The 20847-nt window shown below is 48.3% G+C and overlaps 2 protein-coding genes across 6 annotated transcripts in view; both read left to right on the forward strand.

Moving 5' to 3' along the window:
- The window catches only part of LOC126081180 (tumor necrosis factor receptor superfamily member 26-like), a 30915-nt gene extending 14207 nt beyond the window's left edge, over positions 1-16708 (forward strand). Inside the window, exons 4-9 of one of the 5 annotated variants that reach the window (XM_049892804.1) lie at positions 496-604; positions 1657-1727; positions 7041-7175; positions 7654-7690; positions 7773-7798; positions 9443-10811. In XM_049892804.1, the coding sequence (XP_049748761.1) occupies positions 496-604; positions 1657-1727; positions 7041-7175; positions 7654-7690; positions 7773-7785 (365 nt within the window). In that variant the 3' untranslated portion in view covers positions 7786-7798; positions 9443-10811. Of the gene's footprint in view, positions 1-495; positions 605-1656; positions 1728-7040; positions 7176-7653; positions 7691-7772; positions 7799-9442; positions 10812-16327 lie in introns of those variants that run through there. The other 4 variants (XM_049892803.1, XM_049892802.1, XM_049892806.1 and 1 more) reach the window with 4 other exon arrangements.
- A 2937-nt stretch (positions 16709-19645) lies between these two features.
- CARS1 (cysteinyl-tRNA synthetase 1) overlaps positions 19646-20847 on the forward strand; it is a 73608-nt gene continuing 72406 nt past the window's right edge. Inside the window, exon 1 of the mRNA XM_049892807.1 lies at positions 19646-19761. Within this exon, the coding sequence (XP_049748764.1) occupies positions 19737-19761 (25 nt within the window). The 5' untranslated portion in view covers positions 19646-19736. The remainder of the gene's footprint in view (positions 19762-20847) is intronic.

Here is a 20847-nt window from a genome sequence, read left to right on the forward strand (position 1 = left end):
ACACCCTGGATTGTGGGAGCCCATATGGATTTCTCCCAGGACACCCCAAATTGTAGGGGTCCCCACTGACCACTCCCTGGATACCACAGATTGCAGGGACTCCCACTGGCCTCTTCAGACACCCCAGATTGCTGGAGCCCCATCTGACCTCTAGACACACCAGATTATGGGGTTCCCCACTGACCTATCTGTGGACATAGTATGGGCTCCCACCAGCCTCTCTAACTCCCCAAATTGTTGGGGGCTCTGCCAGCCTCTCTGAGGACACCGCTGATTATACGGGTCCCCACCAGCTTCTCTTTGAACACTCTAGATTGTAGGGAATGCATCTACCTGTTTTCTTCTCTTGGTCTTGTATTTGAAGAGGGACAGGGGCTGAGGGTACGTCGTACACTGTGACAGAGTGTGAACATAGCTTTGCCTGCTAGCTGCCCAGTGTGTACCTGGGCAGGGTCCCATTCCTGGGGACTGACCCTCATCTTTCCCTCCACACAGACCAGGAGGTGGTGGCCAACTGCACCAGGACCAGCAACCGGCAGTGCCAGTGCAAGACGGGATTCTATTGTGAATCTGAGGACTGTGAGATATGCCGCCCGTGTCACAGGTTCTGGCCTCAGGAGGGTCTGGGCGGAGGAGGGCCCCAGAGCCCAGGCATCAGTGCACGCAGGCCTGGGCTGTGGTCACCACTCTTCCATGCACTGCTTGTTTGTCTTTGGGTGACTTAGTGCCCCGAACTCAGTTTCCCCATCAAACACCACACCTGGATTTTTCGGCCTGGGGTTGGTGTTCATTCATTCATTCACCCAGTGATCACTGAGCCCCACAGTGGCCTGCAGGCCTCAAGGCCCACAGTGGTGAAAGACAGTCAACACAACACACATCCAGCATAGGAGTGAGAGTTGGTGAGGGATGGAGGGAATGAGTAGTATAGGTGCTCAGGTCAGGGGTAGTCTCTGGGAAGGCCTGGTGCAGGAGGGGAGGAGGGAGTCATAGAAAGTTCTGTGGAAGGAGCTCTAGGCAGAGAGGACAGCCGCTACTGTGCACTGTGACTGGAGCAGAGGGACCACTGTATTAGCACCTGGGCCTGCTGAGACCAAGTGTCACGAACAACATAGCCTGAAATGACAGGAATGTGTACCTTCTCAGTTCTGGAGGCCAGGAGTCTGAAACCACAGTGTCAGCAGGGCCGCATTCCCTCTGAAGGCTCTAGGGGAGGACCCCTCCTTGCCTCTTCTGGCCCCTAATGGCTGCTGGTGATCCTCGGTGTTCCTTGGTTTGTGGCCTCGTGGTTCCATTCTCTGTCTCTATCAGTACACAGCCTTCTCTCTGTGTCTCTGTGTCCATCTTTCCCTCGTCTTACAGGGACATCAGTCATTGGATCAGGTGCCACCCTGTGTGACCTTGTCTTAAATAATGGCATCTGCAGAGACCCTACTTCCAGATGTGGTTTTGTTCTTAAGTCCTAGGTGGACATGATTTGGGGGGACACTGCTCAGGTAGCCCAGAAAATGCCGGGTACCAATAGTCTGAGGAGCACAGATCTAGGGAGCTGGAGCAGGTTCCTCCCAAGTCCTGACCTGTGGGTGGTGATGAGGATGCTTGGGGCCAGGCCAGCAGGGAGTAATGCTCAGGACTGCTTCTTCACTCTCCATTCAGTTGTCCTGAAGGCACAGTCATCCGTCACCCCTGCAACGCTACGACGGACACAGTGTGTGAAGAAGAGAAAGGTAAGATACTGATTGTGGGTCTTAAATTGGGGTCAGCTAACCTTTCATGGAAAGGTAAATATTTTTGGAGTTGCAGGACACAACATCTCCACAACTACTCAATTCAAGCTCTGCTCTATCATATCAAAAGCTGTCAGAAACAATATGTAAACCAGTGGGTGTGGCTGTGTCCCAATTAAACTATTTAAAAAACAGGCAGTGGGCTGGATTTGGCCAAGGGCCATAGTTATTGGAACTCTATCTTAAAAAAACAAGTAAAATTGTTGGGGATAACCTGTCGCTTGGAGTCCCTTGTTGTTGCTGTTGTTAGGTGCCATCGAGTCGGTTCCACCCCGTAGCGACCCTGGACACACAGGAGGAAACACTGCCCAGTCCCGTGCCATCCTCAGAACTGGTGCTATGCTTGAGCCCATTGTTGCAGCCACTGTGTCAGTCCGTCTTGTTGAGGGTCTTCCCCTTTTCTGCTGACCCTCTACTTTATCAAGTATGATGTCCTTCTCCAGGGACTGGTCCCTCCTGATAACATGTCCAAAGTATGTGAGACATAGTCTCCCATCCCTGCTTCCAAAGGACATTCTTGTTGTACTTCTTCCAAGGCAGATTTGTTCATTCTTTTGGCAGTCCATGGTATGTTCAGAATTCTTCACCAACACTGTAATTGAAAGGCATCAATTCTTCTTCTGTCTTCCTGAGTCGTTCTCCAGCTCTCCCACGCATGTCAGTCGATTGAATACACCATAGCTTGTGTCTGGCACACCTTAGTCCTCAAGGTGATAGCTTTGCTTTTTAATACTTTAAAGAAAACTCTTCAGCCAATTTGCCCAACGCAATACTTCTTTTGATTTCTTGACTGCTGCTTCCGTGCGTGTTGATTGTGGACCCAAGTAAAATGGAATCTTTGCCAACCTCAATCTTTTCTTCGTTTATCACGATGCGGCTTATTGGTCCATTTGTGAGGATTTTTGCTTTCTTTACATTGGGGTATAATCCATACCGAAAGCTGTGGTCTTCGATCTTCATCAGTAAGTGTTTCAGGTCCTCTTCACTTTCAGCAAGCAAGGTTGTGTCATCTGCATAACGCAGGTTGTTCACGAGTCTTCTTCCAATCCTGATGCCCTGTTCTTCTTCATATAGTCCAGCTTCTCAGATTATTTGCTCAGCATACAGATTGAATAGGTATGGTGAGAGAATACAACCTTGATGCACCCTAACTGACTTTAAACCACACAGCGTCCCTTTGTTCTGTTCAAACAACTGCCTCTTGATCCATGTACGGATTCCTCACGAGCGCAATTAAGTGTTCTGGAATTCCCATTCTCCGCAATGTTAGCCATAATTTATGATCCACACAGTTGAATGCCATTGCATTGTCAATAAAACACAGGTAAACATCCTTCTGGTATTCTCTGCTTTCAGCCACGATCCATCTGACATCAGCAATGATATTCCTGGTTCCACATCCTCTTCTAAATCTGGCTTGAGCTCCTAGCAGTTCCCTGTTGATATACTGCTGCAGTCGCTTTTGAATGATCTTCAGCAAAGTTTTGCTTGCGTATGATATTAATGATATTGTTTCATAATTTCCACATTAGGTTGGATCACCTTTCTTGGGAATAGGTATAAATATGGATCTCTTCCAGTCAGTTGGCCAGGAAGCTGTCTTCCAAATTTCTTGGCATAGACAAGTGAGCACTTCCAGCACTGCATCCATTTGTCGAAACATCTCAGTTGGTATTCCGTCAGTAGCTGGAGCCTTGTTTTTTGCTAATGCCTTCAGTGCAGTTTGGACTTCTTCCTTCAGGTACCTCCTGAAGTGGTTGAACGTCAACAAATTCTTTTTGGTATAGTGACTCTGTGTATCCCTTCCATCTTCTTTTGATGCTTCCTGCATCGTTTAATATTTTCCCTGTAGTATCCTTCAGTATTGCAATTCGAGGCTTAAATTTTTCTTCAGTTCTTTCAGCTTGAGAAATGCTGAGCGTGTTCTTCCCTTTTGGTTTTCTATCTCCAGCTCTTTGCACATGTCATTATAATACTTTGTCTTCTCAAGCTACCCTTTGAAATCTTTTGTTCAGCTCTTTCACTTCATCTTTTCTTCCTTTTGCTTTAGCTACTCGATGTTCAAGAGCAAGTTTCAGAGTCTCTTCTGACATCCATTTTGGTCTTTTCTTTCTCTCCTGTCTTGTTAATAACCTCTTGCTTTCTTCATGGATGATGTCCTTGATGTCTTTCCACAACTCATCTGGTCTTTGGTCATTAGTGTACAACGCATCAAATCTATCCTTGAGATGTCTCTAAATACAGGTGGGATATACTCAAGGTCGTACTTAGGCTCTCATGGACTTGCTTGAATTTTCTTCAGTTTCAACTCAAACTTGCATATGAGTAATTGATGGTTTGATCCACAGTTGGAACCTGGCCTTGTTCTGACTGATGATATTGAGCTTTTCTATCATCTCTTCCCACAAATGTAGTCAATTTGATTCCTGTGTATTCCATCTGGCGAGGTCCATGTGTGTAGTCTCGGTTTATGTTGGTCAGAAAAGGTATTTGTAATGAAGGAGTCTTCGGTATAGTAAAATTCAATTGTGTCATCTCCGGCATCTTTTCTATCACCAAGGCCATTTTTTTCCAACCACCAAGCCTTCTTCTTTGTTTCCAACTTCCACATTCCAAACACCAGTAATTATCAGTGCATCCTGATTGCATGTTCGATCAATTTCAGACTGCAGAAATTGGTAAAAATCTTGTTTCTTCATCTTTGGCCTTAGTGGTGGTGAGTAAATTTAAGTAATAGTCGTATTAACTGGTCTTCCTTATTTATAGGTGTATGGAAATTATCCTATCACTGACAGCATTGTACTTCAGGATAGATCTTGAAATGTTCTTTTTGACAATGAACGCAACGCCATTCCTCTTCAAGTTGTCATTCCTGACATAGTAGACCATGTGATTGTCCGATTCAAAATGACCAAAACACGTCCATTTCAGCTCACTAATGCCTAGGATATTGATCTTTGTGCATCCCGTTTCATTTTTGACAGTTTCTAATTTTCCTAGATTCATGCTTCATACATTCTAGGTTCTGATTATTAATGGATGTTTGCAGCTATTTCTTCTCATTTTGAGTCATGCCACATCTACAAATGAAGGTCCCGAAAGCTTGACTCCATCCACATCATTAAGGTGGAGTCTACTTTGAGGAGGCAGCTCTTTCCCAGTTGTATTTTGAATGCCTTCCAATCTCAGGGGCTCATCTTCCAGCACTATATCAGACAATGTTCCACTGCTATTTATAAGGTTTTCACTGGCTAATTCTTTTCATAAGTAGACCGCCAGGTCCTCCTTCCTAGTCTGTCTTAGTCTGGAAGCTCAGCTGAAACCTCTCCCCCATGGGTGACCCTGCCATTATTTGAATGCTGGTGGCACAGCTTCCAGCATCACAGCAACACCCAAGCCCCCACAGGATGACAAACTGACAAACTCACGGGGGCTTGCAGTCCTTATGTGGTGCAAAGGATTAAGCTTTCAGTTGCTAATGGAAAGGCTAGAGATAGGAGTCAACCCAGACAGGCCTCAGAAGGAAGGCCTGTTGGTCTTCTTCAAAGAAATCAGCTATTGAAAACCCTGTGGAGCACAGCTCTACTCTGACACACACAGCATCATGGTCGGAGTCTACTCAATGACAACGGGTTGGCTGTGCTTTCCCATCCCTGTTCCCTGAGTTGGGGCAGTGTGAGTTCAGCTCACCTCCCTGGGTCGATGGTAGTTCCCGGTGTCATCTGGCCTCATGTTCCAGCTTGGACAGAGGGGAGCGGAGTGGCTGGCTTCCACTAGGCCTGAAGGGTTCTCTTTCGTAGTTGGCCTTCTTTCCTTCTTTCACTCACTCAGTCATTCCTGGAGATGCCTTGGGCTGTGCCAGCTTCCTGCCTTACAGACTGTCAGATATAATCTAAGGATTTGAGGTGGATGCATGGTCAGGAATGTAGTGAGGCCATGTCTACTCTTGTGTTATGTGCCTTTCAAGACTCTGGCCCATTTTATATTGCATTGTCTGTATCTTTTTTTTTAATTTGGTGATTGTTCATAAACATTGGTAATTATTTATTAACTTTGGATACAAGCCTTTTGTATTCCAGACAGCTCTTCCCTCTGCATGTTGCCTCCCCACTCACTTTATGGAGTCTTTTGTTGGACAGAGTTCTGAATTTTTTAATTCTGCTAAAAGTATATATAATACAACATATACGGGCACAACATTTCGTGCACGTACAATTCAGTGACGCTCATTACCTTCATTGTGATGTGCGGCCATCACATGTATCTGTTGCCAAATTGTTCATCACCGTTAACTGATGCTCGATGCTTCCTGAACAAAAGTTCCCGAGTTTATCGTGGTCTAGTCTGTCACCCTTTTCCTCGCTGTGTTCAGACTCCTTGTACAATTAAATGTGAATATTCTCTCATATTAACTGCTAGGAGCTGTGTTCTTTTACTTTTCCCATTTAGTTGTACGGTGAACGTGGAATTGCTTTTGTGCACGGTGTGAGGTAGGGGTCAAGGCTCATTATGTGTTTCCTGTGTGCGTAGACAGGTCCTGCAGCTGTGACCACACCATTTGTTGAAAGGTCAATCCTTTCCCTCCTCCCTGCTCTGCAGCAACACCTTTCTCTTAAACCAATGTCCCTGTGAGGGTGGGGCGGTCTCTCTGTCTGTCTCTCCTTCGGCCAGTTCTGCATTTCTGACAGGCCTTGATACTGGATTTATTCTTGATACCAAGTTTGTTCTCTTCCTCAGTGTTGGTTGGGCTGCTCTTGGACCTTTTGCACATCCATTCGTATTTCAAAATCACCTTGTCACTGTCCACACCAGGTGACTGTGTGAATAACCCACAAACACATGTAAAGGCTGCTTTAACACCAAAAAGGGAAAGAAGGAAGGGTCTAATCTGAGAATAAGGAAAAGCCTGTAATTTGGTAACCCTCCAGGATTTGCATCCCCTGGCCCGAGAGCTTGTCTTGCAGCCTTGAGCTCACTCCCTGGACACTAGGGCCTCTTGCCGCCATTAGGGTGGGACTAAGCTTCTGCCCCTTCCAAGCACCTGAGCAGGACCCCACACTGAGCCAGAGTCCCCTGGTAACACAGGAAAGAGGTCTTTCCTCTGCCTCAGGGGCTGTCCAGGAGGCTATGCTTTGGCCAGGTGGTGGCATGGCTGCCCTCCCAGGAGTGGAACCTCCCTTGCTGACATGTTACTCTGCTGAGAAAAGCCATGTGTAACTCAGTCACACTGTTCTGTGTTTTGCCTCCTTCCAGGGAAGGCAAACGGGGATTCGTGGTTGAGCATTACACCTGTGGTGCGTGTTGTCATTGTACTCGCCATTGTACTCACCATTATACTCGCCTTTTTATTCGCCTACTGCCTTTACTGCTACTACTGCAAGAGAAGAGGTAAATCTCAGCCAGACTGAGGAGAATAATAGAGCAGCAGCCTCACTGGGGGCATAGGTCGGGCATGGAAAGATGGGGTCCTTGGGGGGTGTCATTTAAGGCAGAGCTATGCTATGTCCTAACTCAAGGGGTACTGAGACTGCAGACCTGGCTCTTGCTCCCTGAGAGATGTAAGAACTGAACCTCAGGTCTGCTGAACTGGAGGAGGCTGGGGCAGAGGGACAGGGCAGGAAGAGGCTGCTTCAGCCTGGGTGGGGCCCTAGTTGGAGGAGGGGCCCTGGTGGGAGGTGGGTCTTGGTGTAGGTGGTGTCCTGGTAGGGGGACAGGTCCTGGTGGGAGGTGGTTCTTGGTAGGGGGAGGAACCCTGATGGGGGGAGAAGTCCTGGTGGGAGGTGGGGCAGAGCCCTGAGGATGTCGGGGTTGGGGTACTCCTGGCTTGTCCCTGCATCCTGGTAAACCCACCCTCCTGTTTCCCCAGGAATTCAGCCTTTTTCCAGGGTCATCTTTGTTGGGAGGTAAGGGCATGTCCCTTCTCTGTGAGAATCCCTCGTCCCAGCTCACATCAGTTAGACACTCTCATTTCTCTTTTATTTTCAGAAAAGCCAAGTGAGCCAGGAGGCCCTGTAAGTACCACACAGGGGCATGGCAAACTCTAAGGGTGGGCAGCAGCCAGCAGAGCTAAGCGGTCCGGCTTTGGGGACCAGATCCCAAGGAGCTGCTGAGGGGTTGGGGGGCGGGTAGCCCAAAGCCTCCCACCTGCTCCTCCGCTTTAGCTTGTACAGCCGTGTTCTTTTCAATCTGTTAGAGCCCCAGACACTTGTGTGGGGCAGGGCTTCAGCTGGGTGCCACACGGGCAGGGAAACTGAGGCACAGGTGGTAAAGGGCTGCTGTAACAAAGTACCACACACTGGATTTTGAAACAACGGAGATTTATTCACTCACAGTTCTGCAAGCCAGAAGCCCAAAATCAAGGTGGCGGGAAGGCTATGCTCCCTCCGAAGACCGTAGGGGAGAGTCCCTTCCTTGCCTCTTCCAGCTTCTGGTGGTTTCTGGCGGTCACTGGCGTTCCTTAGCTTGTGGCTGCCCTGCTCCAGTCTCTGTGCCTGTTATCACATGGGCTTCTTCTCTCTGTGTGTCTGTCTGAACCTCCCTCTTCCTTCTCTTATAAGGACACCACTCACTGGATATAGGGCCCACCTTACTCCACTATGAAGCCCTGGTGGCACAGTGGTTAAGAGACTGGCTGCTAACCAAAAAGTCAGCAGTTCACACCCACCTGCCACTCCTAGGAAACCCTATGGGGCAGTTCTGCTCTGTCCTTTAGGATCACCATGAGTTGGAATCGCCTTGAGGGTAACGGGTTTGATTTTTTTGGTTTTTTACTCTAGCGTAGGAACACTGGAAGCCCCGGTGGCATAGTGGTTAAGAGCTACAGCTGCTAACCAAAAGGCTGTCAGTTCAAATCCACCAGGTGCTCCTTGGAAACTCTATGGGCCGGTTCTATTCTGTCCTTCCTATAGGGTTGCTATGAGTCAGAATTGACTTGACAGCAATGGGTTTGTGTATAGGAACACTGGTGGCACAGTGGTTAAAGCACTCTGTTGCTAACCGAAAAATCGGCGCCATAAAACCAGCAGCCTCTCTGTGGGAGAGGGATGTTGCAGCTGCTTCTGTAAAGATTCAGCCTAGGAAACCCCGTGGGGCAGTTCTGCTCTGTACTACAAGGTTGCTGTGAGTGGGAATCAACTCAACAGCAATGGGTTTTTCTTTTTTTTTTTTTTTTTGGCTACTCCAGTATGACCTAATCTTAACTAATTACTTCTGTAAAGACCCTATTTCTAAATAAGGCCACAGTCTGGGATTCCACGTGGACATCAATCTTGGGGGACGCTTATGCAGCCCAGTTCCTTCCTTGTCTCTGCTGGCTCCTAGTGGCCCCAGGCATTCTTTGGCTTGTGGCTGCATCACTCTAGTCTCTGCCTTTGTGGCCACACGGCCGTCTCCCCATGTGTCCCGTGTCCACATTTCCCTGGTGTTATAAAGTCACCAGTCATTGCTTAGGGCCCGCCCTACTCCGGTATGACTTTGTCTTCACCCCTTTTCCCCAAATAAGTTCACATTCACAGGCACCAGGGTTTAGGACATGAGCATATCTTTTGGGGTCCACCATTCAACCCTCAACATGCGTGTCTTGGGGCCAAAGCTGTGGTGAAACCACAGATTAGTAAGTAAGCACAATTAAGCCCGTGCTTACCTTGTTCCTGTAGGTACGTGCGTACGGTGCTTGCTGAATTCATCTGCCTCTGGGTCTCTCAGGGAGTTGGTGGCAGAGCTGGGATGTGACCCCATGACCCCATGCACCTGAAATTGCACAGGCCGATCAGTGGTCCCCCAAAGCGGTCTCGGCGGGGGGCCTGTACTACAGGCTCCTCTTGCCAGACCAAATCCCTGTCCTTCAGACCCCTGACAGCAGCCTGTGCACTGAGGGGGGCACTCTAGCCCCTGAAGTGGAATCCTCGTTGCTGTTGGAATAGAGCTCAGTATCGGCACCCGAGAACAGGACACCCCCAAGCCTCTCAGAGGACCAGGAGGAGGACGTTGTGCTTCACGAGGTGGTGACGGAGGGAGACCCGGAGGACCCTGGGCAACCACCGCAACCTTGTCCTACTGCAAACAGCGGGCCCTACGGCCTGACCGAGACTTCAGCCTCCCTATAAAATCTGGAATGCGGAGGCTCCCTGGAGGACTTAATAACAGCGAAAGCCTGAGCTTATTGCGTGCTCCCGTGTGCAGGGCTCTGTATTGACGTACTGATTCCCACCTGGCCTGGTGTCCACCAGGCTTGCAGCACAGTCCAGGATTTGGGGCAAGGAGGGTCCCCACTACCTGAATGTCTGGTGAGTGGGAGTGCAGGCATGGGGGTCCCTCAGGTCAACTGCCATCTCTTCAAGGCGATCTAGGCTTTTACTAAACGATACCTGAAAACTCTTACAGCCTCTACCAAGTGCCCAATTCCAAAACCACATCCACATTTTAGGTATTTGTTAGAACAGGACCCTCACCTTTTGGTACCAAATTCTGCCTTAGGTGTCTAGAGTTGCAACAACAGAAACACCACAAGTAGATGGGTTTAACAAACAAATTCATTTTCTCACAGTTTAGGAGGCCAAGTCCAAAGTCAGGGCATGGGCTCTAGGGAAAGGCTTTCTCTCTCTGTCGGCTCTAGTGGAAGGTCCTTGTCTCTGAGCTTCGGCTCCTGGACCGTCTTCATGTGGTTGGACAGCTCTCTTCCCCCATCACTGCTTGCTTGCTGGCTTGCTTGTTTAATCTCTTGTATATCTGAGAAGAGATCAACTGAAAATACACCCTACAGAAATCCTCCCTCATTACTGTAACAAAGACAACCTGCTCTCAAATGGGATTCTAACCACAGTCATAGAGGTCAGGATTTAAAACACATATTTGGGGGGGGGGAGGGGGCACAATTCAATCGTTTTATCGGCCTGGAAGAAAATGAGATTAAGTTGTGTGAAGAGGAGATTCCAGGAGATGTGACGGAGCAGGGCCACGAGATGCCCCTCAGGCAGAGAAATAGGTCGGGCAGGGAAGCTTCTACCTCCATAAAATGGAGTTAAACCTGTCTGCAAAATATTATTAATATATTGGCTGCCGATGATATCCCAGTCAGGCATGAAGAGACCCGTAATTAGAGTACACCCTAATTAGAGTACACTGATTGTGGCCTTCCCCAGTATTGAGAGTGAGTGTGACCTGGGCTTCTTTGCTAGCCCCCATCCTGTTGGAAACTTCTTGAATCCCAGACAGGGCTGTGCCCCTTTCTGTAAATAGTTTCTGTCCAGAGCTTTGAATGGGAGATCATTCCTCCCACAGCTGAGTGCCTCTCTGCCAGAGTGAAGTGAAGCGGGCACTGCCTGGGGAAGCGGTGCCTGGCTGGCAGAGGAGGGCTGTTAAGTAGGAACCTGCATACTGTGCCAGGTGGGTTCATGTGATCGGAGCCGAGGCTGGGAGCACGTGATTTTTCCTTTCTGCCTCCACCAAAATGCTGGTTCCATTGTGTTTCTTGTGTTCACTGTGATAGTCCCACTGCCTAGAAAAGGATGCTCCCCAAATCTGTCAAGCACAAAGGCAACTGGCTGGGAACATAAAGCCTGGATCAGACCAGCGCTCAAGGGCATCTTCCTAGCACAGGAGTTGCCTTAGACCAGATACCCCCCTTTCTAAACCTACATGGGGCGGACATGGTCTCTTTAATACATTCATTGTATTTGACATCACCTAAGTGCCTCAAGTTTCCATTATTGGGAGGACCTTAGAAGTTCACTGGATTCTAGGTGGGTTGTAGTATTTTTGTAAATGTCAATGAAAAGTTTCTTTTTAATATATTCATGTTTTAAAAAATACTAAGTGTTTGTAAAAATATGTATATGCTAATTTGACAGTATTTAAAGACTTATTTTTAAATTATTTTCATGAAATATTCATATGAAACATGGTTTTTAAGTATTAGTGCAAGGACTGGGCTGTTTGCCAATGTCTAATTGCCTAATAAATTTCTGTACCTTCAGTAGCGTTTCCTCTCATTTCGGGCGAGGCTGTAGGGGAAGTCTGGCCACACAAACCTTGGGTATCTTGGTGCCTTGGGAGGTGATGTCATGCACAGAGGAAGGCAGGGGCCCCAAGGAGCTTCGTGTGATTTGGTGGGTGTGGCAGCAGGGCAGGATTCCGAGCAGGAGCCACAGGCTTGAGAAACCTCTCCTCCTGGCTGGTGGTGTCCCCAGGGGTCTCTGCCTCCAGTGACAGGGCCGCCCACACATTGCTCAGCTCCTACTGTGAGCCCCAAGCTTGTCCTCCCTTCCACTCACCCCAAACGTCGGATCCAGCACCAGTCCTCGCAGATATTCTCAAACCAGCACACTGGTCTCCACCCAGCGCCAAGGGTCTCCAGCTTTGCCTCCACCTGCTTCTCCGGGTCAGCACTGAAGTACAGGTCGTCCCTGACTTAGAACGGAGCTCTGTTCCAGCCACTCTGTCGTATGCTGGTTCTGACCTAAGTTGGATACTTCTTTTTTTTTTATTATTATTATTGCCTTTTATTATCAGTATCTTTATCAACCAATCTTTGTCTTTGGGGGTTGAAAACATTACATATAAACTTGCAGATATACTTTAATACATACATTAAAAAAATACACAAGTCACAAAAATCGTTGATGAAGAAGAGCTGGGTGACGTCTGAGTTTTGCCGGTTGTGGAAATAACTACTGTGGAAGGTTCTGGATTGTCTGGGTTATCTCTGGGAATGGGGGTAGAATTTCTAATCAGAAAATTAATGAGAGTTGTCTGTAAGGTCTTTCCCTCTTTCCTTTCATACGTTCAGTGGTAACACCTCACTGCTTCCCAAACCTGCTTATCGACTGCAGCGAAGCAATCAGCGTTTGGGTCCACGTTTTCAAGCAACTGAAGCTCCTGATTTAGTTGAAAAAAAACTTCAGCTAATGCTCCCACTGTAAATTTTTTTTTGACAATTCCTGTCCTTCTTCTTCATTATTTCTTCTTCAGCATTTCTTTCCTCTTCAAAATCCATTAAGTCCTGATCTGCCAATTCCTCTTCTTTGTCATCTATGAGCTGTTCCACATTGGTTATATCAAGTTCTAAATTCAACGTGCTTGCCATGAGGATATTTTTCTACCAATTTCTTCCAACGTATTATCCTTATCGAATGCTTCTGAGTGCATTTGCATAAGTCAGAATTTTTTTTTCCATATTTCCTGCATGCATTTTCCCATAACTTCCTCCCAGGGAGAAGCAATGTTCTGTATACACCAAAGAATGTTGTAATTCTTCCAGAAACCGAGTAGTGTTACCATACCTCCATCTGTTGCAGCTACTGCTGAGCAAACATAGTCTGTAGGTGGTGCGCCTTGAAGGTGGCGAGTGCACCTTGATCCATAGGCTGAATCACAGCTGTCGGGTTGGGAGGTAGACACACCACTCTCACTTCTTGATTTATTTGTCTAAGTGAGGAGGGTGTCCTGGGACATTATCAAGTAACAGTGGAATCTTGAAAGGATTGCTCTTATTCAAGGCAGTAGGCGCACACTTCTGGGATGACACAATTTAAAGACCAGTCCTCACATGACACAGTCATCATCCAGGCCTTGGAGTTGCTCCTGTAGTCGACTGGCACCTTCTTTTTGTCAATGTTTTTGAGTACTCAGGCTTTTCAAAACCTTTAACAAGAAAAAGGTTTTAATTTAAATCCTGCAGCATTTTCTACAATCAGCAGCATGATTCTGTCTTTAAATGCTTTGAAACCAGGCATTGACTTTGCCTCTTTGTGGAAGCTGACTGTCGTAAATGCGGTTTGTAGTAACTCAAATATGTCATAAATGCGGGACCGCCTCTAATCCCACAACCATCCAACAAGTTTCTCCCAGCCCAGGACCTGTGGAAGCACCCTTGACTCCAGCATCTCCAGTAACCCCCAGCATCCTTCAGTGACTGCCCTGTGGATCTCTCAGATCTGTCTTCTGGCCCGAGAATCCGGGCCTGTTTTCTCTCCTGTAAATAGTAGGAACAAGGACTCCTGTGGCACAATGGTTAAGTGCTCAGCTAACCAAAAGGTCTGGGGTTTGAACCCACCCAGCAGCTCTGAGGGAGAAAAGACGTGGCAATCTGATTCTGTAAAGAAGTTGTTGTTGTTGTTAGGTGCCCTCGAGTCCCCTCCAACTCACAGCAACCCTATATACAACTGGATGAAACACTGCCTGGTCTTTCGCCATCCCCACAATCGTTGTTATGCTTGAGCCCCTTGTTGCAGTCACTGTGTCAATCCATCTCATTGAGGGTCTTCCTCTTTTTCGCTGACCCTCTACTTTACCAAGCATGATGTCCTTCTCCAGAGACTGATTCCTCCTGATAACATGTCCAAAGTATGTAAGATGCAGTCTTGCCATCCTTGCTTCTAAGGAGCATTCTGGTAGTACTTCTTCCAAGGCAGATTTGTTTGATTTTTTGGCAGTCCATGATATTCAATATTTTTCACCAACACCGTAATTCAAAGGCATCAATTCTTCATCTGTCTTCCTTATTCATTGTCCAGTCTTTTGCATGCGTATGAGGCAGTTGACAACATCATGGCTTGGGTCAGGTGCACCTTAGTCTTCAAGGTGACATCTTTGCTTTTCAACACTTTAAAGAGGTCTTTTGCAGCAGATTTGCCCAATGCAATGCATCTTTTGATTTTTTTTTATTTTTATTGTGCTTTAAGTGAAAGTTTACAAATCAAGTCAGTCTTTCATACAAGAATTTATACATACCTTGCTATATACTCCTAGTTGCTCTCCCCCTAATGAGACAGCACACACCTTCCCTACATTCTCTATTTTCCTGTCCATTCGGCCAGCTTCTGACGCCCTCTGCCCTCTTATCTCCTCTCCAGACAGGAGCTGCCCACGTAGTCTCATGTGTCTACTTGATCCAAGAAGCTCACTCTTCACCAATATCATTTTCTATCCCATAAAACCAAAAAAAAAAAACACCAAACACAGTGCCGCCGAGTCGATTCTGATTCATAGCGACCCTATATCCCTGTCTGAAGAGTTGGCTTTGGAAATAGTTCCTGACTTGGGCTAACAGAAGGTCTGGGGAACATGACCACCGGGGTCCTTCTAGTCTCAGTCAGACCATTAAGTCTGGTCTTTTATGAGAATCTGGGGTCTGCACCCCACTGCTCGCCTGCTCCATCATGGGTTCTCTGTTGTGTTCCCTGTCAGGGCAGTCATTAATTGTAGCCAGGCACCATCTAGTTCTTCTGGTCTCAGACTGATGTAGTCTCTGCTTTACGTGGCCATTTCTGTCTCTTGGGCTCATAATTACCTTGTGTCTTTGGTGGCGTTCATTCTCCTTTGCTCCAGGTGTGTTGAGACCAATTGATCCATCTCAGATGGCTGCTTGCTAACGTTTAAGACCCCAGACGCCACTCTCCAAAGTGGGATGCAGAATGTGTTCTTAATAGATTTTATTATGCCAATTGACTTAGATGTTCCCTGAAACCATGGTCCCCAAACCCCTGCCCCTGCTACGCTGGCCTTCAAAGCATTCAGTTTATTCAGGAAACTTCTTTGCTTTTGGTTTAGTTCGGTTGTGCTGACCTCTTCTATATTGTGTGTTGTCTTTCCCTTCACCTAAAATAGTTCTCATCCACTATCTAATTAGTGAAAACCCCTCTCCCTCCCTCCCTCCCTGCTCTCATAACCATCAAAGAATATTTTCTTCTCTGCTTAAACTATTTTTCGAGTTCTTATAAGAGCGGTCTCGTACAATATTTGTCCTTTTGCAACTGACTAATTTCACTCGGGATAACGGCTTTTGATTTCTTGACTGCTGTTTCCATGGGTGTTGATTGTGGATCCAAGTAAAATGAAATCCTTGACAACTTCATTCTTTTCTCTGTTTATCATGATGTTGCTCATTGGTCCAGTTGTGGGGATTTTTGTCCTCTTTATGTTGAAGTTATAGTTCATACTGATGGCTGTAGTCTCTGATCTTCATCAGTAAGTGCTTCAAGTCCTCTTCACTTTCAGCAAGCAAGGTTGTGTCATCTGCATAACACAGGTTATTAATGTGTCTTCCTCCAGTCCTGTTGCCCTGTTCTTCTTCATATAGTCCAGCTTCTCAGATTATTTGTTCAGCATACAGATGGAATAGATACGTTGAAAGAATGCAACCCTGACACACACCTTTCCTGACTTTAAACCAGGCACCATCCCCTTGTTGTGTTCGAATGACTGCCTCTTGATGTGTGTACAGGTTCCTCGTGAGTACAATTAAGTGTTCTGGAATTCCCATTCTTTGCAATGTTATCTATAATTTGTTGTGATCACCCAGTCACAGTCAAATGCCTTTGCATAGTCAATAAAACACAGGTAAACATCTTTCTCATATTCTCTGCTTTCAGCCAAGATCCATCTGACATCAGCTATGATACCCCTGGTTCCAGGTCCTCTTCTGAATCTGGCTTGAATTTCTGGCAGTTCCCTGTTGATATATTGCTGCAGCCACTTTTGAATGATCTTCAGCAAAATTTCACTTGTGTGTGATATTAATGATATTGTTCAATAATTTCCAGGTTCGACTGGATCACCTTTCCTGAGAATAGGCATAAATATAGATCTCTTCCAGTTGATTGCCCAGGTAGCTGTCTTCGAATTCTTGGCATAGACGAGTGAGCACCTCCAGCGCTGCATCCGTTGGTTGAAGCACCTCATTTGGTATTTCATCAACTCCTGGAGCCTTGTTTTTCGCCAATGCCTTCAGCACAGCTTGGACTTCTTCCTTCAGTACCATCGGTTCCTGATCATATGCTATCTCCTAAAATGGCTGAATGTCGACCAATTCTTTTTGCTATAGTGATTCTGTGTATTTCTTCCATCTTCCTTTGATGTTTCCTGCATCATTTAAATTTTCCCCATAGAATCCTTCAATATTGCAACTTGAGGCTTGCATTTTGTCTTCAGTTCTTTCAGCTTGAGAAATGCTGAGTGTGTTCTTCCCTTTTGGTTTTCTATCTCCAGTGCTTTGCATATCATTATAATACATTAGTTTGTCTTCTTGAGCCGCCCTTTGAAATCTTCAGTTCTTTTACTTCATCGTTTCTTCCTTTTGCTTTAGCTAGTTGAGGTTCAACAGATTACAGCCTAGGAAATCCTATGAGGCAGTTCTATGCTGCCTTGGAAGAAGTACAGCCAGAACATTCCTTAGATCTGAGGATGGCAAGATTTCGTCTCGGGTACTTTGAACATGTTATCAGGAGGGGCCAGTCCCTGGAGAAGGACACCATGCTTGGTAAAGTAAAGGGTCAGTGAAAAAGAAGAAGACCCTTGACAAGATGGATTGACAAAGTGCATGCAACAATGGGCTCAAACAGTAATTATCGTGAGGATGGCGCAGCACCAGGCAGTGTTTCCTTCTGTCGTACATAGGGTTGCTCTGAGTAGGAGCCGACTGGAGCACACCTAACAACAACACGAGGCACACAACAGCATGAAAGACAAAGCTTCCTACTGAGTCTTGCTTTCCTGGATCTATTCTCCTGCCACTCAGCAGTCGTCACAATGATGAATCTAAAGCACAAATCCCAGTCACCCCCGCACCTGTCTAAGCCCTCCCATGGGCCTCTGCCACTCTTGCCACAGGCTGCTCCAAGGTGTCCACCATCCCCTGAGGTGTGTCTATGGAAAACAGCGCCTGTGGGAAGCACGGAAATTGCACCCCTGTCCAACCATCTGACACCCATTGGTTTACCATAATATCAGCCCAAAAAACAGAAGTCGAGCTCCTTAATCATTTACTTAACACAGTATGGAACTAAGTGAAAATTACAACTGCACCTTTTGATGAAAATTGGTCTAAGATGTGCTCAGTCATTTTTTTTTTCAGTTTCTTCTTTGTACACTCAGCAGTGCAAGATCACACAGTCTGCCTTGACCCATAAAAGAATTCCCTGCAGTCAAGTAAGTTCCAATCATAGTGACTCTATAGGGTTAACAAGGCTGTAATCTGTACAGAAGCAGACCGCCACATCTTTTTTCTGCCAGAGTGGCTGGTGGACTTGAACCTCGGACCTTCTGGTTAGCAGCCGACCCCTTTAACTACTGCACAACCATGGCACTTTTCAACTCTAGCACCAAGCTGCCCCACAAATCCACTCAAACAAAAAAACCAAACCCATTGCCATCCAGTCAATTCCAACTCATAGCGACCCTATAAGACAGAGTAGAACTGCCCCGTGAGGTTTCCATGGAGCAGCTGGTGGATTCGAACTGCCAACCTTTTGATTAGCAGCTGAGCTCTTAACCACTGCACCACCAGGGCTCCCAAATCCACCCAGACTTACTTAGAACAGCAGCCTGGTTAACAGTCAGATTCTGGAGCCAGGCAGTGCTGGGGTCAGCTCTGTGCCTTCCTCCCAGGAAGATGGGATCGTAGCTCCAACCTGGCAGGGCACCCTGAGCAGCAGATGGGTTAGCAGATACAACAGTGCTTGGCACACAGTGAGCACTGTGTACGTGCAGGAAGCTAGTGCTTGTTTGTGCGTGGTCATAATGAAAATGTAGTTTTGGTCTATTTGCAAACATCAATGAGGTATCAGTTGTATATTTTTAGCTGCTTCAGAATTTTAGGGTTTCAGAGGCTTTGTAAGGATTGGCCTGTTTGTGGAGATCGTGTATATTGGGGTTAAACTCCCTGGGTGTCTGGGCAGCTGATCGATTGTCCTCTTCTGAAGCTTGCCTCTTCCCCAGGGCATAGCCACCTGTCCTCCCCCTACTGCTCTTTCCCTTCTCCTCCCCCCGCCCCCACACCCTGTCCCTTTGGGCTTCCCCTCAAAGACAAGAATCGAGACCATCCTCTAACTGAACCAAAAGCCAAACCCGTTGCCGCCCAGTCAATTCCAAGTCATAGCAACCCTGTAGGACAGAGTAGAACTGCCCCCTAGGTTTCTAAGAAGCAGCTGGTGGATTCGAACTGCCGACCTTTTGCTTAGCAGCTGAGCTTTTAACCAGTGCGCCACCAGGGCACCAGACCATCTTCAAGGGAAAAAGAAGTAAAACTGAAATTGTGAAAGCTACATCTATCTTCAGGAGTTCTTACAGGATTCTTGGTTTCCGGTTTCCCAGTGTTTTGTATTCCCAAGGTCATTTCCTCTAAGGTGACCGTCTTCTTAGGTTTCCCATGGAGCCCTTGTCTGAAGAATTCTTCCTGTGTTCAGGTCACCTCCCCATTGTTGACTCAGGGCATTTATTTGCTCACCTTGAGTTCACTACGTTTACAGCCTGTTGTTTGTGGGCTTGGAGACGCAGGAGGCCTGGGGCCATCAGAACCTCACTGTCTCTGGTGGTCAGCCTCACTTCTGAGATCCAGGGCAATGGGACCCCCCGCAGGGCCTTTCTCTGCAGGTGGGCACCACTTGGGTGGCTGCTTTTACGTTGTTTTCTTTTTAACACACTTTTTATACACCTTAATTCATGGTAACAACACAGCGTGAGTTTTTGCAGCACCAGTGTGCCAACCACCGCTCTGAACGTGTCTGTTGACTTCTGTGATCTTCAGATTATGGTAGATATTGCCGTGATCTTGGTTTACAGAGGAGAATCCTGAGGTTCCGAGAAGTCCAGCAGTTTGTCCTGGGTCACACGGCTAGCCAGAGGCAGAACCTGGCTTGCTTGAGACCAGCCGCCTGGACTTCCTGTCTCCAGAGCAGCACCGAGCTGTCAGCGTAAGCCCCAGGCACGTGCTCCGCCTGCCCTCTCCCCAACTGCCCAGCGGGCGAGGCCAGGGCTGCTCCAGTGAGCCCGCCAAGTGGAAACTACAACTCCCATCATGCCCCGGGAGGTGGCGTCCCTAGCCCGAGTCGGTTGCCTAGCGACCGGGAGTATCCCGGAAGTAGGGTCTGGCTAGGGTGGAGCTTCCGGGGCCGCGGTTGCATCAGATTCAGGGAAGCGACGTTCGCTTTGGTCGCGGGTCTGGAATCCCAAGCGATGGCAGGTTCTTCCGGGGAGCAGGGTGAGTGCCCGCGAGGGTCTGGTCGGGGGTCGGAGGCCGGGGGCCAGGGGGCCGGGGGCCGGGGGCCAGGGGGCCGGGGGCCGGAGCCAGGTCTGGGGGAGGAGGCGCGCGTGGTCCCTGCCGGCAGTGGCACGACCCCCGGCCCGCGGCGCGCCGCACCCCTGGGCGGACAGTGGCCAGGGTCGGAGCCGGGCCGGGGGCGGCCGGGACCCCCGCGGGCTGCAGCTCGCGCCGCCGGACCCCGCGGACACCCAGACCAGCCCGGGCACCGCCTTCCCCAGCCCCGTTTTCCCCGTCGGTTGAGACCGAGATGCCCTCGCGCCCCCAGCCCGAGGAGGTGACCCCGAACTAAACGGGCTCCCCCGGCCGGAATCGCCCCCTGGACTTCGGGGACCGCCACGACCCAGGGCGGTTTCGGTTCCCGCGGCCAGGCACCTCCCGGGTGGGGGAATGGCCAGAGGACGCGGGGGACGCGGACACCCACGTAAACGCCCTGTGGTATGTCGCCAAGGCTTTCATCTCAGCTGGCAGCGCAGGGTCCGCAGCGTCACTGCCCCACTTTACTATCCCCGGAGGTCATGCCCGGGGGCGGCCGCTCAGCCACAAGGTTGCCCATGTTGTGACAAACGCCTCCTCCCAGCTGTGGACAGACAAGGTGTCAGAGCGCAGAACTCCGGGCAGGAGCTGGGTTTTCTCAAGGTCCCTCCAGCAAGGTCTGAGGTGCCAGAAAGAGCAGAAGCTGTCCTTCGGATTTCCGACCGTCCGCAGCAGACTTTCCCCTGGAGAAGTTCTCTGTGTACTTTTTGTTGTCTTGTTTGGCAGAAATTAGGTGCAGGCTCTTTGGGACACCCTCATCCCTCAGCACCAGAGATACCAGAATTTCCTTGGCATCATGTGGTTGCCTCTTGTTCCTGTGGGCGGAGACAGACTACTGGCTTGGAGGACTTGGGAGAAAGCTGGGGGTTCAGGCAGGTAGTTTTGACCACTTGGGTAACCCAGTAACATGGGAGGAACCGGGAGGAGAGGGCTTGTCACCACACAGGGCTATACCAGTATGTACAGACCTAAGCACACTGCAGGCCACCC

The sequence above is a fragment of the Elephas maximus genome, chromosome 7 (assembly GCF_024166365.1).
Source record: "Elephas maximus indicus isolate mEleMax1 chromosome 7, mEleMax1 primary haplotype, whole genome shotgun sequence".
NCBI lineage: Eukaryota > Metazoa > Chordata > Mammalia > Proboscidea > Elephantidae > Elephas > Elephas maximus.